General features: G+C 41.8%; 1 protein-coding gene across 1 annotated transcript in view; it reads left to right on the top strand.

Moving 5' to 3' along the window:
- Positions 1-23,847, top strand: part of zcchc7 (zinc finger, CCHC domain containing 7) — a 328,093-nt gene that overhangs the window by 181,593 nt on the left and 122,653 nt on the right. Inside the window, exons 4-5 of the mRNA XM_038804545.1 lie at positions 6,841-6,884; positions 8,834-8,941. Of these exons, the coding sequence (XP_038660473.1) occupies positions 6,841-6,884; positions 8,834-8,941 (152 nt within the window). The remainder of the gene's footprint in view (positions 1-6,840; positions 6,885-8,833; positions 8,942-23,847) is intronic.

Raw genomic sequence — 23,847 nt, 5'->3', positions numbered from 1 at the left:
TATATGCAATCTATACACGTGCCTTGCCGAGTGACATCTGCATGGCCTGAGAACAAGAAGGTGAATTTGTGGCATTAGAAAGAAAAATGCATGACACATGGAGGTGCATCTGTCTATAACATTAATTGTGATGCTTAAATCTTAATGGTAGTCAAAAGCTTATTGAAAATGATCCAACAATAAAATTAGCTTTGTAAAATCTAATGCAGCTGTCTACTGATTTCCAGTAACTGTGTGCTTTATTATTATTGCTCATATTAATACTTGGCCACATGTAATATAAATAATTATAAAAGCCACTTGTAATGAGACCATAGATATGAATAGAAAACTTTTTGGTTTTAAAAATGCTGATACTAATAATTGTTCCATGTAGTAATTAGCATTATTAAAACCAAGGGCTAAGATTTATGGAAAGATGCAAATTTGGTTTTAACTTGCCGCTCCTCAGTAACTGTTATATTGTACTATCTATTCTGACATGCTGGTGTAGTGCGTTAATATGATTTATTCTTATCAGTTATTGTTTTATTGAACCACAAGTAATTTCTAGTTATAAAATTTCATATAGGTAGCTGTCAACAATTTGAGGAAACAATTGTAAAGAAAATGACTGATTTTCATGCAATGGTCATGCAGTTGTAACAAGGGTCGAATTTGTTAACTTCTAAGCGTGCAGTTCTTTTTGATGGCTTATTTTAGCCTGCTTCATAAAAGAAGGATTAGTTGTGTAGATTGCTTTTATTAGTAGCAAGGAACTTCACCTGCCACTGGGCATTTTGGAAATGTGAATACGAGATTTTCCAACTTTTCAAAATTTCCTATATGCGCACACTGATGTACAAGGCTCTGTGGTGCAAGACTTGTAACATTACCCCATCTCAGTGTAGATATAGTTAATCCTCTGAATTAAAAAGATGGTCCAAAGCAAGCCCGGCCCTGTACAGTTACATGGGCTAGCCCAGGTCAAATATAGAACTGCTCTTAAAAAAACCACATCTGTTTGTTAAATTGTTATTTAAAATCAAAATTGTTCTGAGCTCGTTAACCAAAAATCAATGTTTATTATATGTATAGAAAAATAAAAAAAGAGAGACTGTAAATCTTGGATACACAGAACTGAGATTGGGCTTTTTTTCTTCGGGTGCTGGGAGATTTGCTGTGTCATTCCAATATTTCTAGTTTCACCTCTGATTTCCAGTATTTTCATTTTTTTCTCTTTGATCCCCGAATATAGATATTTAAATAGTCTCACAGTAACTGACACATTAAAATTTTGTGCCATTGTTGTTTAGATCCACAACAAAGTCCTACTTTAGAAGCTTAATTTGTACCTATATTACATGAGGCAATGTCTTAATCAATCAGAACTCTGATTTTTACCAATGGGAATTTGCCACATTAATCAATGAAAACCAATAATGGACCATTGAGATGATACCCAATTCCTGACCAAAGCCTGTTTCACCTGCCAGAGCTGCATTCTGAAAGTTCGAAAGAGAAGCACTAGCCATAATGACCTTCTTGTACTCCATTTGTATACCTTTTCTTTTGGAGAAAATGGTTCCTTTACTGAAACAAACTTGGCAATCTCGGTTGCTATGCAACTTTATGGTATGTTGTTGCATGTAATCTAAATTGTCATAGATATTTTGAAAAAAATATTTACCCATGTAAACACAGTGGGTCTACAAAAGGTTTCCTGGTCAATATGGATGTTGCAGTTGAAAGGTTGCAACTTTCTAATTACAGTGAAACGGTGGCCTTAGTGCAATATTAATTAATACAATTCTTCTAAACATTAAGTGGTAAACAAGTTATTTCATTTGAAGAAACTGGCAAAACTATTTCTATTTGAGAGTTTTTAGTTAGACACTTTTTTCAATATGATTTAGAATGGCTTGAATTTATCCTGCTGTGCAGAAAATTAAATGATTTTCTAACTCTTAACAAATTCCATTCAGAAAATTGGATCAAAGTGTCTCCATAGTCTTCCCAAAATTGTTTAAGCTGACATCAAAGGAAGCATTAGGTGGATAACCATGATATATATCAATTCCATTTGGCTTAATAAAGAGCAAAGCATAATGCACAGTAACTGTAAAACATACTGTGACCAACCAGATTTAAACCTTAAAATCAAACTTAGCCAGTCATTGGAATTGGCTGTTTTCTGCAGCACATAAAGATAAATAATCACTCTGAGGGTTTCAGTTTAGAGTACTCGGCTTAATCCATCAGGGAAGTGCTGTGGCATTTTTCCACTGTACCAAAATTTGAATTAAGATTGTCACTTTCTATTGGCCTGAAATCTATGTTAATATAAAGACTAAAATTGCAGGGGAGCTTTGCAGAATTACTGATGGCAATACTGGTCGGTGGCCAGTTTGGTACTCTTAAAAAGAAATCCTGCAAGTAGTGTACATTATATGTTTTAACAAAAATTTAGCTTTTTGTGCAAATAATGTACTTTAAATAAAATCCTGGGGAAAATGCTGAAAAGTAGCAAAGATTGTAAAGTTTCCATTTTGACATTTAAAAAGTACATTTTGAGTGATCAAATATGGGTTTGTGGATGATTTAAAAGTGACATGCTTCTCATGTCTGATATTTTCTCCCCATTCTGACTCATTGAATGCAATTTTTTTTTAAATCAAATAGAAATGTTTCCAGTGGGATTCTGCTAGTTAAAGTAACCTTTTACTTACCTGGTTGTCAACCAACATCAATAATGATGTATTCATAATAACTCAACTCATCATTTCATCAAACTGCAATTTTCTTTTACAGGTAGCAGTTTTTTTTTGCAGCTAATACTTGACACCTTCAAGAGAAACATGCTTAGCAGCCTCATATTGCAGCCCTGCTTTAAAAATTTTGCACAGCAAATATAACTGTGGAAAAGAAATGCAGGGTGTTATGTTTGCTTTGCTGCATTTTGTTGTGATGTAATCAGCATATTTAACATTAGTTTAGCATTTTATGAATAGATACAATTAAAACAATCTTGAAACAATAGTCATCAGAAACTTTTAAACAAATGCAATCAGGATGCAGGTGAAATTCCAAGAGAAATTGTTTAATATTCAGGGAAAATTAGGACTTTGCAAGGATCAAAATGGCCTAAAATATTTGGGCCATTTAGCACTGAATGTAGTGGATGAAAACATAGGGTGCAATAGTTCATTCTTGGTACTGTTGAGCCTGTATGATTGGCAGAAGACATTGTGCAATACTTATACATTCAGAAAGGCTGGACACAACTGCTATTAGTGAAGGCAAGGCTGTATTTTCTCCATGCTTCATTACAGATGCAGCAAATTACAGTAACTGGAGATCTGTCGACATATTAACTGTATTTAATGAACATATAATAATGGTATCGGGTGGGACCTTCTGAAAAAGCCGTATGCAATGATGAACAGGACGCTTGAAAATATTTATCAACAAAACACAGGTGTGCTTGTCCAAATAAAATGAAATATTTTCATACGTGAAGACATAATACATGGGCCAGCAATCATTCTAAGACAGATTTTCTTCTCTTCTGGTCATACCATTCTCACCCCTCCACCTGTGACTGAAAAAAATCAGCTGGCTGCCTACTCCCTGGCCTTAGCTTATAATGCTCCTGAGCTGATTCTTGAGAAGAGCAGAAGAGCACTCAGTTAAGATTCCCTGACCTTATAAAGTGCTGGCTCAAATTAGCAAGGCAACTAAGATCAGGAACTTGGGAAGTGAATCTTTGTGCCATAATTGATTTACATGATGTGTTGCGCTGCGCATTTTGCATAGCCTGGAAACCACAATTTTAATTCTGGCAATGCTGCACATTTTTGAAATATTATTTTTCACTACTTTAAAAAAAAATGTTGCATTTTGAGGGAATTTCGATCAATTAGATTGAGGCTACTGCTACTGAATAATCAACCATATACTGACAAAGGTGTCATCCAGATAGGAAGCATCATGATATCCTCATATCAGATGTGATGATATAATGTCAAACTTGCAAATATCTGCCTCATACATAGTCCAGACTCTGCAGAAATCTTGAGAAGTGACAGAGCAGCCGCCCTTCCGAGGCCTCCTTGCGATGAATATTTGCCCACTAGACCGGAGAAACAGTTGAACGCTGAACTTCTTTGTCTCTTTTTGATTCGCAATTGATTCTAATGATACAGAGTGAACATTGTATACAACATATAGAGGACCAGCAATTTCAGTGGGTGTGAATGAGCAAAATTAAAACCTTTCAAGGCAAGATTAATTCTACGTAGCCCGACAGTTTAGTATGTCAACAATAAAAAGCAAGTGGAAGAGAGAGGGGAGGTCACCCCCAGCAAGAGCATTCAGAAGATTCATCCAGCAAGGCCATGGACAACCCAGCAAAAAGAAGGACAGGAACAAGGATAAGAGCTCAGGCTCTCCTTTGGTGCTAAAAATGACACATGCAGTGATTTGGAGAAGAAACAATAATTATTTATGAAAAATGGTAATTTATATGAGAATTGAAAACACGAGTCTCTGAACGTCTCTGGTTTGCGGTAGCTTGATACTATGATTTAAGTAGGTTTTCTATGTTTTGTAAATATGTGAGCTTCCTGTGGCTGTTAGATTATAAATAAATAAGTGTTCAAAGCTGCTTCTGTTTTTTTGTCTTGAAGTGATAAAATCAGTTTTTTTTTAAATCAGGAATTTAAAAATAGTCATTAAAAACCAATCCAAAATGTTTCATTTTGTGAGATTTTATTAATTCCATCCAGGAACCACAGAGTCACATTGCCGTCTCTCTATCTTGCTTCAAGAGAGGGCAGAAGCTGAAGCAGCGTTGAATATCCTAATGCTCAAAAAGCAGTCACTTTTGCCTTTACGTGATGGCCTGTGAGACAAGGCTGAATAGTGTTTTTTCATCAAAGTAGCATTTGCGTTTGGAATCACTGTGCTGAAGTACTGTTTCCCTTTAACACTTTGGTGGTCAGTAGTGAAAATTGGTGAATGGGAACATACTACCACTCTCTTTTGCAATTCTTTTCTTCCTTGTAGAAGTACTTTTGAACAAAATGAAATACATAGATAATTTGATATTCTACGCAAGTCTTCCAATTTTAATGGAAACTAGGCTAATTAATATCAGGCCACACTCAGGGTCTCCCTCTGTTTTATTTGTTCATGAATGTTTAAAATTATAGTGAAAACAAAAGGATTCTGCTGTTGTCAAAAGCAAGTGGTGAAAGATCTATATGAATATAGAGATTCTTAATTGTAAATAAGTGGCAATTTTTGTAACAAATGCACACTGTACTCAAGACAATGATGATAGTGATTTGGTTATAAAATGTTGTCTCAACAAATGAGATAGATACTGTTGGTTTGAGGAGACCTTTCTGTTCAGGTGGGGAAATTACCAAATAATTGCATGTACATAAAAAAACGTAGCAGTTCATTGTGTATGAATTACAGTAGTCCAGGAAGCAGCAACTGATTATGCATCCTTGTGACGGTTGGGATAATTCATGTCTCGTTCTTCGCACAACCCTGCCCCCTGATCTCCAACGTACCAAACTGTTTACTCTGATATTTTGTTGAAACATGCAATTAGTAGTGGTCAGTTTTAGTACATGTCACATCTTTTGTGGTGATAAGTTTTTTCAATATTTTTGACATGGGTCAATAGGGGTTCTGGTTTGTAATAATTTAGCTTCATTGACTCTTAATGAGAATCAGTTCTCTTAAACCAAAACAATTCCGGGACACCACCAAACATTTGATCTGTTTACATATACTTTGGGGTGCTATCCACACCAGGGATTCTTGCAGTTTTATCAATACAAATACTGTAAATGCTGTCAGCAAAGATGACTTTCTGGCTTTGCATTAGCCAAATATGTTCATTTCAGGATTTTCTGCTGCCTGTTGGATTTGGGTGCTTTTCTATTGCTATTTGAGCCCCCAAAGTGTGTGACAAATATGGAGCTAATACAGATATTAAGACTAGTAAACAATCATCTTGCTTCATTCATACTATTCAACATTTTAATCCGGAGATTTAGTTTATTACTCTTTTTTGGCAACATTTATACTTGTGTGTATGGTATTTTTATGAATTGATTTATTTAGTTAAGTATACTATAAAGCCAGCAGTTTAACGGCAGTAATAATTGTACTACATATATTGTATTCCTTGGGGTTGACTTGGGCATAATGGATATACACAGAACTAGGTCCATAGCTTTTAAATAATATGCATATCAAAATATTTCTACTCTTTTTTTAAAAAAATAAATTCTCACTTTGAAATGGAAAGCAATCAAAATTGCCTTTGTTTTGTATCTTTCACTCATTCCTTTGTAGGATGTCTCTAATTATCTGAACACTGCTATCTGTACTTTCATTTAAAATCTGTCAGCTTTTGTTCATCTCTTAACTTAAAAATATCTGAGAGTACAAAATGGCAATAAGTCAGTTCCGTGGTCAAATTGTTCAGTTAACTGTTATTTTATGATTTAAAATAAGCTGATTTGAAAGGTGATTTGCAAGTTTGAACTTGTAATATTGTATGATTAAATATTTGAATATGAAGTTAGTACCCAAGTTTTTTTTTTGTAAATGTCCGCTGCCTGTATAAAGCTTTTTTAAGAAAAATATTTTTCTTCTCCTTTTTCACATTTTCTTCCAAATTTACGTATAAAGTTCAATGTTGCCAACCTCGGTATTTTCTTAATGATTTGGAAAATTTCAAATTTAACGTTGAATAGGAATTATTGTTACGATGAATCCTACCAATTTTAAAATTAAATTGTGGACTTCATTTTAATGAATGATTGTTTTTATTTTTAGGTGACCTTCGCACACACTGGTTGATCTGTGAAAAAGACCTAAAGGTAAGGTACTTCAAAATGGGCTCATTAAGGAATGTGGTGGCCATTTCCTGTTTAATGAAGTACTTTAATAAGGTTTGCTAATTTTTAAACTTGTAATAAAATATTAATGGTAATACGAACAAACTATCAACCCATTTCTATTCCTGTATTGTCGCCTGCAGTGTCTGTTACTTGGTAGATTTCATCAGCATCAAATATGAAGCTGTGATGCACACTAAGATCATAATTTGACCATTACCTGGCTAGAAACTAGTGCTAAATAAGGGTGCAAATTAATGGCTGAACTGTTTTTTTTGTAATGCTTTGTTTGATTGGATTTATACTATATTTAAATATGCCATTTCAAAAATAATTCTGTGAAATGATTTGTCTGAGATTTCGGTTTCTGGCAATAAATATTAGTCTATTGTTTATAGTTCAGTATTGTCAAGGATTCTTCTGTCAAGCTGTAGTTGTGTTTTGTTTGCTGGATTATTTAACATTGTGAAGTAACATGTATTAAAATTAGAAGAATCTACTGAGTTTTCAATGTGAACACTGTCCACTGATAAGTTATGGCAATATTTAGTAATAACCCAGAAAAGCCATTGCGTCTAACAATGAAAAATTAACCCAAAATATATTTGCTGGTGTATGTTTTTTTATATCTTCATCGCAGGCCCCTTCTCTGTTTTCCGTTTCTGCTTATTTTTACTGATATTTTTCTGCTTTTCTCTTGTTATTGTTATCAATCTTGGGGATTTACAATCATGGCCCAACATTATTTTTATATTTTTCAGTTTATTTGTAATATTTCCCAGGCATTTTATTTTCTGATTTCAGTTCCTTTTACTTCTCTTCATTTAAAAAAAAATCCTTTGTAAATGAAACAAATCATGAAGATTAGCAATGGGTGGAAGAACTGATGGCAGGGAAGCAACTATTGAATAATAACACCATGATAGGGGAATAAAAGATCGGAAATTAGGTATCCTCAACAACAGTGTAGGAAATGGGCAAAGGAAGTGTGAAGCAACAGCAAATATAAGGGAGCTCACAATTAAACATATACAGACCTAAAACAAGAAGACAACTGAATGCAGGATAAACAAACTCTGAAAATGGCTAGAGATGGAATACATCTATACTGGCAGACTCTGAAGATGATCCACAAGCTGACTTCTAAGCAACAATTTAGTGATGAGATTACCATCCAAGTCCATTGATGCTGTATTTCAATAAAAGCTCAATGTCCAATAGTGCCAATGGCACAGTAATTTGAAGACAGTTGCCTCTTAAGTGACTTGATTGACTGTGGTGGAAACATTCTTCGTACATAATGTTTCAATGAATTATGTTTAGTGTGTCAGTCTAAGGCCAAAATAATCTATAATGTGTGTTCTGGGTTGGTCAGATGTTGTGTACATATATTGAATTATATTTGATACTTCAGTTCACTTGATGTCCTAATGGATTAAGGCATCACTCAGTGTAGTCCTATCTCATAGACACCAGAAGGATGGTGGGTTAAATTCACAATCAGTTGTGAGTTAATTGATCTTGGTCAGGACCGCATTTGGAGCATTATTGTTGACCTTCGAATAGGATGGGGATACATCATTCTGAGTTCATGTTGCTGATTCTGAAACAGTGGCGTTTCGGTATAGTGCTGACCTATTATTGTTAGGCAAGAGCTGAATTTGTTTTCACTGTGGTGATACTCATGGTTAAATAGCCGACTGACACTTACTATCTAAGCTCAAGACTAAATAGCCGACGGATTACTCACTGTCTCAGCTCAAGGGTAAAGAATAGGCAATTTGGGACCACAACCTTGTGAGAATAAGAATTTCAGGAAGGAAAGGGAAAAAATATAAAGGCTCTCTAAGTGTAATCATGTCATGAAATTACCTGTTAACACAATGTATTTTTACATGTTATATTAACAATCGTTGTTTGATTCTCTTCAGCCATTTCAGAAGCAACGCAGTCGCTACTATGCACCAAATACAGCAAACATAGACTGCAGGAACTGTGGCAAACTGGGACACATATCTAAATTCTGCCCATCTCCGAAGGTAATATCCTGAAGTTTGAAATAGTATGTGCTTTATATGACATTTTTCCATGATCTTTTATTCATTATTTCTAATAACACAAATATCATATTGTCAGATATTATGGTTGATAATCCCCTGCTTGTTCTGGTCCCTCTAATTTTACTTTGTTATATGCAACTTGTTGTTAAACTGTGTGGTTTCTTTAAGATTGTTGTGCAGCCATGCACACATTTTAAAGGGCAGGTTGGTTGTGCATGGCCTGTTTATTGCACTGCGCGATACATTTCGGATTGCTGCACAGCTGTGCACCCATGTAGCTTAGAAGAAACATTGCTCTCCAGTAAGGTATATGACTTTTGTGGTTCTGACTGTTGGCCTGATCCCTTACTGGTGTGCTGAGGGAGATCCTTTCTTTCTATTTATATAAGGCAGGCCATAAATATAAACATGCCAATCTACTATGTTTGGTAATAAAGCATTGCTCTTTTGTGGGGAATGTCCGGCTTCATAAGCGAGATCCTCCTGGGTCTGTGGTCAACCACACTGAGCATATCAATTTTGGATTGTTGGATAGGTCAGAGTGCACGCTGGTAATAGAATCTGCCCAATTTTGTGATATTTTCTATATTTGGGAAAATCTACTCTCAATTTTCAACTTCCCTTACTATTCAAAATCAGTTCAGTAAATATGAGGACGGTCATTTAGCCCATTTTACCTCATACATCTAAAATGATTGTATGGCCACCCACGTTGTAGCAGTTTTATATGATTCTAGGTTTTGCCATCACTACTTTATCAAATAGTTCACTTTATAAGCAGATTGCGCTTTGTGTGAAGATGAACTTCCTGAGATCAAATCCATAATTTCTGCTCCGCTTTAGCTCAGTGGTAGCACTCTTGACCCAACTCAAAAGCTTGTGGGTTTAAATACTACTCGAGAGACCTGAAAGTGTAATCTAGACTGACAGTTCAGCACAGGTCTGAGGGAGGCTGTTCTGTCAGAAGTGACGATAAAACGATGCTTCAGTTAGACATGAAAGGTCCCATGGCACCATTCCAAGAAGAGTCGAGAAATTCTGCCAGAGCCCTCATCAACATCACTAAAACAGGTTAACTGGTCATTTAACTCATTGCTGTTTTTGGAATCTTGCTGTGCACAAATTGGCTGCTTTTTTAATATATAACAGCACTGAGATGATGAAAACTGCTATATAAATGAAACAGGTTGAACCTGTTTGCCCTCTTCAAATTCAAATGAAATTTTGTTTTCATTTAATTCTGTCAGTATACCTCTAACATCACTTCTCCTTTCTTGATTAAAATACCCAAGCATCTCCACCCTTTTACACTCCTGACACAACACTGAGGTTCAGCCTCGTAGTTCTTATGTGGTCTGCATCCAATGCTTCAGTATCTCCATTTGTGCCTTTAAGTGACCAAAACTGAACACACGATTCAAGATGCAGTCTGACCAGAGTACTATGCAGTTTATCATAACTTCTTCTGTCTTGTATACTACATTTTGGCAATATCGTTCAGCATTCCGTTGTGTCTGTTGATTGCTGCTATTCAACTTTAACCGTAGCAATTTTATCACCATTCGTGGAGCATTTTTGTTGCCCATTTTTACTTTGTGAGCAGTATTTTATGCTTGCCTGTAGATTACCTGTGTGTACGTTTTATCCAGCCCCTTCTGTAATTCCTGAGCTGCCTCTTCTAGTTTTATATCATCAGATTTGATCAGTTTACAATGGGTTTCTGAGTCCAGGCCATGAACGTAAGAGTCAGGAGTGGGAGGCAGCTTGCTGAGGGCAACACCAGCTGCCCAGGAGCCACTTAACGGCCAATTAGCCATTGATAAGTTGGCGGTGGAATTTCTGCACCTCAGTCAGGAAGTCCTGTCCAACCAAAGGCCGACAGCTCTCTCCAGTACTAGTAGCGTCAGCAGGAGCAGTCACCATTGTTGCTACTGCACTCGGGTAATGAGAGGGCTGCCTACGATAATTGGAAATGTACATGTTGGGGGCCAGGGAGGGAGGTTACAAAGAAGGGGGGAGGGAGGAAGGTTGTGCCCGGGTTTGAGGCTATGGGGGGAGGGTCACCTGGGGCATTTCACCTTGTGAGCACTCCGATGGACCAGGGAATCAGTTAAGGAGGAATCCACCTTCCCACCATGTGCAGGAAACCTCCCTGGCTGGCTGCTTGGTGTGGACCTCTCCCACTGCTGGTTTAATCCAGGTGACAGGATGATGCCCTTAATTGGAATTAATTGTCCAATTAAGGGCTTCCATTTTGAGAGACCCACCCTTCCCTGAAGCTTGTAAAATCACAGGTGGGTGAGGAGGCGTTAGGTACACCCCCGATAGCATGGTACTCTAATTTATGGGTCCATCGCCTGCTTTCCGACACAGGTGACCTCTGTAATTCAGCCCACAGAATTCTACAGCACAGACGGATGCTATTAAGCCCATTATGACTTGTGCCTCTGCATAACTTTGAAATAGCTAGCCCATTTGTCCCACTCCTCTGTTTATTATTCATAGCCTTGTAAATCTTTCCTTTTTAAGCATAGATCCAATTCCCTTTTGAATGTTATTATTGAATTCAGGATTTGACTCAAACAAAACTGGCATGCAGCTCACTGGGCAGCACGGTAGCACAAGTGAATAGCACTGTGGCTTCACAGCGCCAAGGTTCCAGGTTTGATTCCCCACTGGGTCACTGTCTGTGCGGAGTCTACAAGTTCTCGCCGTATCTGCGTGGATTTCCTCTGGGTGCTCTGGTTTCCTCCCACAGTCCAAAGACATGCAGGTTAGGTGGATTGGCCATGATAAATTGCCCCTAGTGACCAAAAAGGTTAGGAGGGGTTATTGGGTTATGGGGATAGGGGGGAAGTGAGGCTTTAAGCGGGTACGTGCAGACTCAATGGGCCGAATGGCCTCCTTCTGCACTGTATGTTCTATGTTCAGTTGCACAGACCAGTCTTCTCACAAAATCCTGAGCCCTTTGGCCAAAAATAATGAGTAGCTGTGGTTTACGCCGTCATTCTGACAGGTCAGGACTTCATTCAGCCAGGAACCGGCTCCAAAGGGGCAGCACGGTAGCATTGTGGTTAGCACAATCGCTTCACAGCTCCAGGGTCCCAGGTTCGAATCCCGGCTTGGGTCACTGTCTGTGCGGAGTCTGCACATCCTCCCCGTGTGTGCGTGGGTTTCCTCCGGGTGCTCCGGTTTCCTCCCACAGTCCAAAGATGTGCAGGTTAGGTGGATTGGCCGTGATAAATTGCCCTTCGGGTCCAAATTGCCCTTAGTGTTAGATGGGGTTACTGGGTTAGGGTGGGGGTGTGGGCTTGGGTAAGGTGCTCTTTCCAAAAGCCGGTGCAGACTCGATGGGCCGAATGGCCTCCTTCTGCACTGTAAATTCTATGAAATTCTATGAACAAAGAGATTGGGGTGTCATCTTTAAATGGCACCTTGATCATCACTGCAGCCCAACGGAGAGGGGTCATCTCGACAACCTCATGCCTTGTCAAACCTGTTGTAAACCTCACCGACATCATGTCACGTCGGCAAGGTATGAATATTTAATGAAGATCGTTTGACGGGGGAGGGTGGCAAATAACATTAAAATTTATTAAAATGGGGTTCACGCTCTTTGTGGACATTAATCTCGTGACACCGCTGGCATGGGGCGGGGAAAATCAGGAAACGCAATCTCTCTGCCGAAAGCAGGGTGGCAAGGTGGTACAGCGGTTAGCACTGCTGCCTGACAGAGCCAGGGACACAGGTTCAATTCCGGCCTTGGATGACTGTCTGCGTGGAGTTAGCACATTCTCTTCGTGTCTGCGTGGGTTTCGTCTGGGTGCTCCTGTTTCCTTCCACAGTCCAAAGATGTGTAGATTAGGTGGATTGGCCATGCTAAATTGCCCCTCAGTCTCCAGGGATGTGCAGGTTAGACTACAGGGTTACTAGGATAGGGTGGGATTGGAAGGACAGCGGACTTGGTTCTTTTGGAGGGTCGTACCGACATGATGGGCCGAATGGCCTCCTGCACTGTAGAGATTCTATGATATAATTGTGCTTTCCAATTCTCACGATTTTCCACCCTTGCTGCCGATCCCGCAGACAGTGAGTGCGAACTCAAGATCTTGGCCCATGTATCTGAGTTTTGAATCATTTGCAAGCTTTCTTGTCTATTATAGCCCAGTACAGGTCATTAATATATATTGAAAAGAGGCGTAATTCTACCGACCACCCTGAGACACCAAAATGTGCATCCCCCCAGCCTGATAAACAATCATTCACCAAAACCTGAAAAGCCGAATACTGTGGATGCTGGAAATCTGAAATACAAAGATTACAGACCTGAAATGTTAACTACATTTCTCTCTACATAAATGCTGCCTAATCTGCTGCGCTTTTTCCAGCATTTTCTATTTTTATTTCACCAATACTTACTGTTTTCTGACTCAATCAATTTTGTGTCACATTGCTAATGCTGGCGTGAACCCACAGACTTCAATTTCACTCACATGGCTGATATGCGGCACTTTATGCATGACATCATCACTACTTTGACAAACTGAGCTAGGTTCTTCAACAGAGTAATAGAGAGGGTTGATCAGATTTTATTTGCCTTTAACAAATTCACATTGTCCATAATTTATTAACCTATGTTCTTCCAAGTGACAATAAATGTTGTCTCCGAATATGGTCTCTAAATTATTCCTCATAACTAGCAGACTGACTGAATCATAAAATGGTTATAGTGCAGAAAGAGGCCATTTGGCCCATTCTGTCCATGCCTGCTCTTTGTATTAACAACTCAACTAGTCCCACTCTCCCATCCTTTCCCTGCATTCCTGTACTTTAAAAAAAAATTCAGGTGCTTATCTCATTCCTTTTTCAAAGCTCCAATTGTGTTTTACTTTTATTTGGGTATCTTGCATCTCCCAGGAACTGCACCTCTTCCCCCACAAAAAATTCAGTGATTTGCTTCATTCATTCTTGGGATGTAGATGTTGTTGGCTAGGCCAACATTTATAGTCGTCCCTAATTGCCCTTGAGAAGGTGGCGGTGAGCTGCTGCCTTGAAACACTGTAGTCCATGTGGCGAAGGTACACCACAGTGTTGTTAGAGAGGGAGTTCCAGGATTTTAACCCAATGACCGTGAAGGAACAGTGAAAATTTCCAGGCAGGGTGGTGAGTGGCTCTGAGAGGAGGTTGCAGGTGATGTCCTCATGCATCTGCTGCCTTTCTCCCTCTAGGTTGGCGAGGCTGCAGATTTGGAAGTTGCTGTCGAAGGAGCCTGGGGAGATTGCTAGTCTCGCTAATCTTTGTATGATCTGCTAATGGCTTTTCTTTGTTTACCTTATCTAAACCTGTCATAATCTTATACACCTCTACCAAATCTCGCCTTAATCTCTGAAGAAGCGGCAACTCTGACGAGGAGTGATCCAGACTCGAAATGTTAGCCCTCTTCTTTCTCTACAGATGCTAACAAATCTGCTGAGATTTTCCAGCATTTTCGATTTCTGTTTCAGATTCCAACATCCACAGTCATTTGCTTTTGTCTCACCTTAATCTCCTTTGTTCCAGTGAGAACAGCCCCAGTTTCTCCACCTAACCTTGTTGCTAAAATTCCTTATACCTGAAGCCATTTGTCAAATCTCCTCTCCGCCCTCTTGAGACTCTCGCATCCTTTCTAAAGTGTGGTGACCAGAACTGGATGCAGCACTCTCATGGTCTAACTAGAGCTTTATAAAGTTCAGCATCATTTTCTCGCGTTTGTACTCAATATCTGTACTTATGAAGCACTCACACCCATATACTTTGCAAATTATTTTCTCAATGTGTCCTACCACGTTCAAAGATCTATGCATGTGAACCCCCAAACTCCTCTGCCGCTGCACAGTCTTTAGAACTGTGTCATTAAATCTATCTTGCCTCTCTCTATCTCTTCCTCCAAAATGTAGCACCTCATTCTTCTCTGTATTAAAATATTAAAGGAAATTACCGCGGATGCTGGAATCTGAAACGAAAGAGAAAATGCTGGAAAATCTCAAGTCTGGCAGCATCTGTAGAGAGAGAAAAGAGCTAACGTTTCGAGTCCGATGACTCTTTGTCAAAGCTCATTTTCTCTTCCCTTCTCTGTATTAAATTCCATCTGCCATATGTCTACCCATTGTGCTAGTTTGTCTAAGTCCTGTTGCAGTTGATTGGTATCAACTTCATCGTCGACCATACCCCCACGTTTGATAGCTTGGGCAAATTGTGAAGTTTTACTCTTTACTCCAACATCCAGGTCATTTATATCCATCAGAAAATAGCAGTGATCATAGCAATGACCCTTTGGGAACACCACTATCCACCATCATCTTCCAATCTGAAAACAACCAGATGCTTTCTTGAAATCCATATACACAACAACCATTGCATTCCTTTCATCAACAGTCACTGTTACTTCATCAAAAAATTCAATTCGTGTTTTCAAGCACAACCTGCCTTTTACAAATCTTTGCCGGCTTTCCTTGATTAACTCAATTCTCTCCAAGCATCTTGCTTGATTACTGTTTTTAAAACCTTACCCAGCACAGATGTTGAACTGACCAGACTGTAGTTAATAGGAATGCCCTTGCACCCTCTGTTATATAATGTCACATTTACCATTCTTCAATCCTGAGATATCTCCCCATACCAAGAGAAAAATCACAAATTGTGACAAGCCCTTCTATCTCTACCCCACTTTCTTTAGCAGTCTGGAATGCAAGTGATCTGGACCACTCTAAGCATGGTCAGTACATCCTGCCTATACATTTTCACCCTATCCATTACCTCTACCATCTCCACTTCTATCAATATTTTGGCAGCATTCTCTTCCTTCGTAAACACTAATACAAGGTACTTCTTAAATCTCTGGTCTGGCCCTGTGCTCCTAAGCATATTCCACCCTCTTTGTCCCGACTAGGAAATACCTTGCCTCTTACTATTGCCTACTATTTATTTGCTGGTAGAAGATTTTTGGGTTCCCTTTTATGGTAGCTACTGATCTACTTTTATATTCTTTCTTTGCCAATGTTGTTTTCCTCTTCAATTCTTCTTTCAACTTATTATGTATTTGGCTTGGTTCTCGGTTGTAGAATTAATCTGACATGCGCATTACACTTTTGTTGCTTTATCATATTCTCTATCGTCCTCATCATCAAACGAGCCCTGGTTTTGGTGCTCCTCCCTTTCACTTTTGTTGGAATGTTCCAAACTTGTACCTGAATGGTCACCTCCATAAAGATCAGCCATTGTTCAGTTTGTTTTTTGGTGCTTCGATTTCCTCGCTCAGTCCAAAGATGCGCAGGTTAGGTAGATTGGTCATGCTAAAATTGCCCTTTGGTGTCCAAAAATGTGCAGGTTAGGTGGGGTTACAGGGATAGAGTGGGGGAACTGGGCCGAGGTAGAGTGCTCTTTCAGTGGGTTGGTGCAAACTCAATGGGCCGAGTGGCCTCCTTCTGCACTGTAAAGATTATAAATTACATTTATATAAATGTCATTATATAATAATATAATGACATTATATTATTTGGATAATTGAAGTGCTCCAATACCACCACTTTAAAGTTCTGAATTCTCCCTCAGTGTACCCGAACAGGAGCCATAGTGTGGCGAGTTGGGGATTTTCACAGTAACTTCGTTGCAATGTTAATGTAAGCCTACTTGTGACACTAATAAAAGATTATTATTATTTTACATCTCTGATATCTTACTTCTTATTTTGCTCCTCAATCTCACTAGTTGGGGGCCTGTAGAATACCCCCAGTAGCATGATCCCTTTCTTGCTTTTGAACTTTAAACAAATGAATTCTGCCCGTGGCCCCTCAAGGGCATCCTCTCTTTCTGACACGGCAATGTCTTTCCAAATCAGGACTGCTAACATACCTCCCTTTTTTCCTTCCCTATCTTTTTTGAACACTTTGTATCTTTGAGTACTAAGCATCTAATCTTCACCATTTTAAAGCCACATTTCCATTATTGCTACTTCACCACATCCCAAAAGGCTATTTGTGCCTGACGCTCATCAATGTTATTCATCGCACTTGGTGGTTTTATACACACACATATAGTAATTTCCCCCTTTGCATTCCTCAGAATCTTTCTTAATCTGCTCCCATCTAATGTGGTAGTACTTCCCTTTCCTGTGTGGCGCCTTATTCCTTGTTTCTGCTTCTAAAGGCTAGCGTACATCCCATGCCAATTTAGTTTAAATGTTCCCCAATCACAGTAGTGAACTTCGCCACAAGAACATTGAGTCCAGTCCTGTTGAGATAAAACTTGCCCTTTTGAAATGGTGTCTTCTGTCCATGAACTGGTTCCATTGCCCCAAATATGTGAACTCCTGTCTCAAGGCACACATTGATATTCCCTATCTCCCTACTTCTACTCTTGCTGGTGTACGGCACTGGGAGTAATCGAGAGGTTACTACTTTCGAGGCTCCAGTTTTTAAACTTCATCCCAACTCTTGAAATTCTGACTGTAGAACCAAAGCACCTGCTCTCTATGTCATTGGTACCAAAGTGTAGACAGCACGGTAGCATAGTGGTTAGCACAATTGCTTCACAGCTCCAGGGTCCCAGGTTCGATTCCTGGCTTGGGTCTGTGCGGATCTGCATGTTCTGCCCGTGTGTGCCTGGGTTTCCTCTGGTGTTGCTCGTTGTGTTCTCTCTTTAATTGGTCTGTTTATGGCGGCTAATATGATCGCCTTCCTTAATTCAAATTATGTTTGCTCAAGAGTCGCCAGGTATCTTTCGATACCGCCACAAGGTTCAAAACCAAATACTGATCAAAGACTCGATACACCAGTTACAAGTTCGAAATCCATGCTCATTTATTTACACACACAGTCAATTATACTCATGCACAAACTCTACCAACTAAACTATCACTACTACTAAAGCCTGTACTTAGCTTCGGGCGACGACTCAGTCAGAGGAACAATGGCCGTTGTCCGGTCCTGAGGCTGCTGGGGTCGAGCTGGTGCGGAATAGTAGCTAGGAGCGTCTATCTCGTAGCATGCGTTGACTTTGGACTTACTTGTTCTGGTGCAGCTGCTAGGCAGGCCTCTTCTCGCTGAGAGCCAAGGCCAAGAAGAACGATTCTCTCTTGGGGGATTCTTATACCCAAAGGGGGCTTTGTGCGCTTTTGGGCGGTCCTTGAACTTGGTCCCAATTAATTGGACTGTATCCTGATCAATGGTATCGATTTCCTCCAATAAAGGGGTGGCTGCCCTGATTGCTGGGCGAGCCCTAGGTGGCCGTTGGACTGCTTTGTTCTAGTCTCCTCTGGCGCCGGGGTGCCTGCTTTAGTATCGTTTACCTAAATGTTTCTCTTTTGTCCCCGGAGATGGCTCATTAGTATGGTAATGGCTTTGCAGTATCGGTCTTGTCTGGGAGCTGCAAACTCCAATCAACAGACAAACCTTGCACCTGCTTGCTTTCTCAGCATTGTCCATTTCCTCTTCATTCTCTGCAGGTGTCCATTTTGTAATCGGGACGTGGCCACCCCAGGTGGCTACACTCTCTCCTTGTGATCCTCAACCCGAAGCGTGAAAGATCACATTACCGCGTCGTCTTCGTTCTCTGACCAAGCGGGGCACCCATTTCTAGGCTCTACAGTGCCCTATACTATGAAATACAAATTTACCTAAAATCATTTTAAATACATACACTATCAAAAAAAACTCGACGGGGCGCTATGGCATTCAGGCATGCATTACAAAATAAAAAAACTGTACAAAATAAAAAAACTGGAACCTCTATCTATCCTCAATAAACTATTCTCACTTAAACAATCCAAAAATATTCTAACATCTTAACTGTACAAATAGCAGCACACAAATGTCTGGCTTGGCAGTCAAGCACAGAGCTTACGGGTATTCTCCGCTGGCTCCAAAAATCACGGAGGCCATCGTGAACTCGGCCGAGGTTCTCGACGGCCTCGGGGCCCGCTCCCCGCACCTAATTCACCCCCACCCGGGGGGGCTAGGAGCGGGCCCCCGTTGTTCCCGGCCGCGACGTCGGCCGCCGGACATGAAGCCCGAACGTCGCTTCGCGCAGACGACGTCGTGCCGTCTTTCTCCACCGCCGCCCGGCAAGACGTGGCGGCTTGATCTTGCCGGGCGGCGGAGGGGCAAGAGTGCGCCCGTTTGGACGCAGGTCCGACGATCGGTGGGCACCAATCAAGGGCCTGTCCCCTCCGGAGCACAGTCGCGGTGCTCCCGTCCCAATCGAGCCCCTGGATGCCACAAACGGGCATCCGCCTCCCGTTTCACGAATGCAGCGACCAGGTGAAACAGGCGTGAAGGGCCGGCCGCTCGGCCCATCGGGCTCGGAGAATCGCCGTTTGCCGTGAAAAACGGCGAGCGCCGATATTTCTGAGGGGGGGGGGAGAGAATCGCGGGGGCGCCAGGGGGGGTGTAAAAAATGTCGGGAGGCCCTCCCACGATTCTCCCACGCCACGTGGGGAGCGGAGAATTCCGCCCTACATTTCTTTATTGAACAAACAAAACACACACAAAAAACGGATGCACTTTAATTCATGTCAAGGGGTTCGGGGTTTTGGTGAAATCCGAAGATAGGGGTCCTGAACGTATATACCGGGGTGCGAGAGCGGTAGGCTCTCCTTCGCCATTTTCTGATTCTAATTGTCTGCATGACACTGCAAAGTATCGCCAGTGCTAAGAGTATGCTACGAGTCATAATTGGTCATGGCGTTCCTGGAGGAGCACGGCCGAAAGGGTTCGACCTGTAGTGCGGGGGCTGTGCTGAATGCTCTTTTTAAAGCATCCACAGCATACGGATGCTGTGGAAGCCATTCCAAGGTGCCTGCTTCTTGAGAAGTTCAGATAGGGGGCGCTGCTTTAGTGGCGAAACCGTCAATGTGGTTTCGGCATTAGCCATCCAGTCCTTAAAATGACCGGAGGGCTGAGACATTGTGGGGAAGGGGCAATTTGACAATCGAGTCTATTCTCTTTTGCTCGATCTCGCGTTAACCATGAGTGATTACTGTACCCAAATAAATCACTTTTTCTTCCAAAATCTGAGCCTTTTTGGGATTAACTTTACAGCCAATTTTTTTGAGGAGTCCTAGGAGTTCTGCGAGAAGCGAAGTGTGCTCTGCCTTTGTGTCTGTCTGTAGTAGCAAGTCGTCTACGTACTGGACCAGAAAATCGGGGCGGGAAAATTTGGCAAATCCATTTGCCAGCTGTCGGTGGAAAATGGAGGGGGAGTTGTGGAAACCTTGTGGAAGGCACATCCACGTATACTACTGTCCTTTGAATGTGAAGGCGAATTTATACTGGCATGCTTTATCCAATGGAATGGACCAAAAGCCGTTGCTAATGTCCAAAACTGAAAAGGATTTTGACGGGAGTCCCTGTTTTAGCATGGTCTCGGGGATGCGTGGCTACGGTGGGGGCTGCTGCTGAGGTTACTTTGTTCAGTTCCTGGTAATCAATGGTCAGTCGCCATGATCCATCCGATTTCCTGACTGGCCAAATTGGGGCATTGTTCATGGGGGCTACTGATCTCAGTACGCCTTGATCTAGTAACCTATCTATTACTTTTGAGATTTCTCCCTCTGCTTCCTGGGGAAATCCGTACCGCTTCTGGGGTCTGGGGTCAGGACCTGTGATATGCACAGAGCCAGCCAGTTTGCCACAGTCGTGCTTGTGCTGTGCAAATGCTGCTTCGTGTTCCTGCAGGACTGCCCTAACCTGTCTGTCTGAACGAATGGTTCGAGGGTCGAACCAGAAGTCTCCTACTGAGCTTATTCTATTCTCGTACTATATAGAATATAGAGAAATACAGCACAGAACAGGCCCTTCGGCCCACGATGTTGCGCCGAACTTTTGTGAGCGTGGCGGGGGCTCGTGCTGCCTTTGCCATTCTCCAAACACACTTGTTAACTAGATCAAAGGAAAGGTTGTGGGAGCTCATGAAATCGATCCCTAAGATATGTTCTGCTGTGTGGGGCAGATCAACTAAAACTATGGGGTGCTTGGTGGTTATGTTTCCTATCTGTATCGCTACAGGGGCTGTGATGTGTCCTTGTTGTAAGTGACCTGTAAAGCCGCTGAGTGTGATGGTGTCTGTCATGGGCCACATGTCCCTCTGGAACATCGTGGAGGAATTGAGTGTGGTGCGGGACTCTCCTGTGTCCCAAAGAAATTCTACGGGCCGTCCCCGGACTTTGCCTGCTACGACCGGTCGACCGGACTTGTCCCAAAGGGTGTCGCAGACCCAAGTTTGGGAGCCCGAACACCGTCAGTCGGTGCCGTTCACGTCTCCATTGCCTGAACGGGCGCTAACGCTATGATTATGCTTTGCCCTATTCCTATTTAGGATGCCTGTCTGTTGGACTCTCTGCTGCTTCTGTGGTGCGTTACACTCTCGTGCAAATTGTCCTAACTCTCCACAGTTATAACACTCCTGTGATTTGGGCTGGGGTTACCCATGCAGGGTTCTGGTGCGCTCTTAACTGGATGCATGTCTGCATCTGCCTGCTCTTCCTCGGGTTTGATAAATGCGGTTTTGCCTTGGACGGATTGCTCCCAAGCGCGGGACAACCTTTTCAAAACCCATTTTTCATTGTGGGCCTTGTCTGAAGGGTCATAATTTGTGCAAGTTCACTGTCCTGCCTCTGTCGCATGAGAGACCAGGATTCAAGTCCATTTGGTCATATTACCTGCGGACAAATGGGCGCGGGCTAATTCTCCAAAAACTGCGGTAAAGTGAATCCACAAGCGTCCAGCAAACGCTGTGGGGTGCTCTGTCTTCTTTTGCCTACATTTATTTAGGCCTTCTATCGGGTCTCCTCTGTTGTAGCTGATCGCATCAAGGATCGCTGTGTGCATCTCTGTTAGGGTGCCTCCTCCTACATTCTGTGGGTCGGGAAGGGCTGCCACAACTGAAGGGTCGAGGCTTAAAACTGTGAGCTTTACCTGCTCTCTCTCCAGGCCGTACATGGTGGCCTGCTGTTTAACGCTAGTGAAAAACTGGTGGGGGTCCGATGTGGGGAGGAACGGTGTAATTTTTCCACATGCATCCCGTAATTGGGTCACAGTTAAGGGGGTTGTGTAAAGGAAATCTGTGTCTCCTTCTGCTGTGGCCCTGCGGTGTGTGGTTACAGGGTTCATGGGGGTATGTTCTGCCTGTTCAGTGGGAGGTTGGGGTCCTCTCCTTTTCTGTTTTTTTTCCTGCGTACATGTTCCATGCACGTATCTATGGGCCGTTTCGTTCAATTCCTGCCAATCAGGGCCGCTTTCCTGATCTAATTGGGGTCCGAATGTACTCTGAAATCCATTTTGAACTGAAAGCAGGGATTGCAATTCTGCAATTTGCTTCCGGCACTTTGCATGATCTACGGAGCTCTGCCTTTGTTCCGTTGTGGAAGTATGGAGTGCCCGTAGGGCTGTTTTCAAATCATTGCACTGTTTCTGCAATTGCTCTACCTGTTGCTTGGTTTCTTGTCTTATCAAGACTGCACGTTGTGTGTCCTGGTAGGCCTTATCATACTGCGTCTGGAAGCTACTTAAATGCGCGAGACAAGACTGGTGTGCCCTCTTGGCATCATCCACCTCTCTGTCCTTCACTGCTAATTGTTCTCTTAACTCTTTATTCTCCTTCTCTATCTCACTCACGCCTACCTCACTCGTTCTATCTCTCTCCTCTATCTCTCTACGGAGCGTCCGAACGACCTCCTATGTGCCTCGCAATTGTGCCAAGCAGGACACGATTGCCATCGACTTGCGAGCTTTCCCCAAGCTCCTCTTGTGTATCTCTGTCAGGTTCTCCCACCAAGTATGTCCTATACTCCCGGGACCTGTTTCCTCATTAGCGCAGAATTCACTCCAAAGGGGCCAACCTTTCCCTTTGAGATATTTCCTGATCTCGTCTTCCCAAGCGGGACACTGTCCTACTCTACTGGTCGCTGCGACCTCGAATTCCTGGGGGTTCATAAGGCGTTCCATTGCCTTCATTGCCATCTTCTCTATCTCTGGGTTCTCTACTGAATTTGGAACAGGGAGTGATAAAGTGGTGATGTAAACACGGGTATGGCTTACGCTATTTTCCGGCCTACAAATCTCCCGGCAGTTTTACGCAACAAAATCTCTCAGGTTTACCTTGTATCCCTGTTAGTACGCATGCATTAACACATTTCCGAATCTCGGAGGCTTGATCAGTATTGTTCTTAAGCTTGTGGTTTTTCCTGTTTCTAATTGGATTCTCATTCAAATTTGGGTTCTCTCGGAGTGGTTAGGTCACTTCTAAATCGAGCCCCATCAGATGTTGCCAGTAAATGTTGCTCATTGTGTTCTTTCTTTAATTGGCTCTGTTTATGGCGGTTAATATGATTGCCTTCCTTAATTCTAATTACGTTTGCTCAAGAGTCGCCAGGTATCTTTCGATACCGCCACAAGGTTCAAAACCGAATACAGATCAAAGACTCGATACACCAGTTAGTAAGTTCAAAATCAATGCTCATTTATTTACACACACAGTCAATTATACTCATGCACAAACTCTACCAACTAAACTATCACTACTACTAAAGCCTGTACTTAGCTTCGGGCACCGACTCAGTCAGAGGAACAATGGCCGTTGTCCGGTCCTGAGGCTGCTGGGGTCGAGCTGGTACGGAATAGTAGCTAGGAGCGTCTATCTCGTAGCGTGCGTTGACTTTGGACTTACTTGTTCTGGTGCAGCTGCTAGGTAGGCCTCTCGTCGCTGAGAGCCAAGGCCAAGAAGAACGATTCTCTCTTGGGGGCTTCTTATACCCAAAGGTGGCTTTGCGCGCTTTTGGGCGGTCCTTCAACTCAGTCCCAGTTAATTGGACCATATCCTGACCATTGGTATCGATTTCCTCCAATAAAGGG

This window comes from Scyliorhinus canicula, chromosome 8 (assembly GCF_902713615.1).
Source record: "Scyliorhinus canicula chromosome 8, sScyCan1.1, whole genome shotgun sequence".
Lineage (NCBI taxonomy): Eukaryota > Metazoa > Chordata > Chondrichthyes > Carcharhiniformes > Scyliorhinidae > Scyliorhinus > Scyliorhinus canicula.
This window is presented reverse-complemented; position numbering and strand designations above follow the sequence as displayed.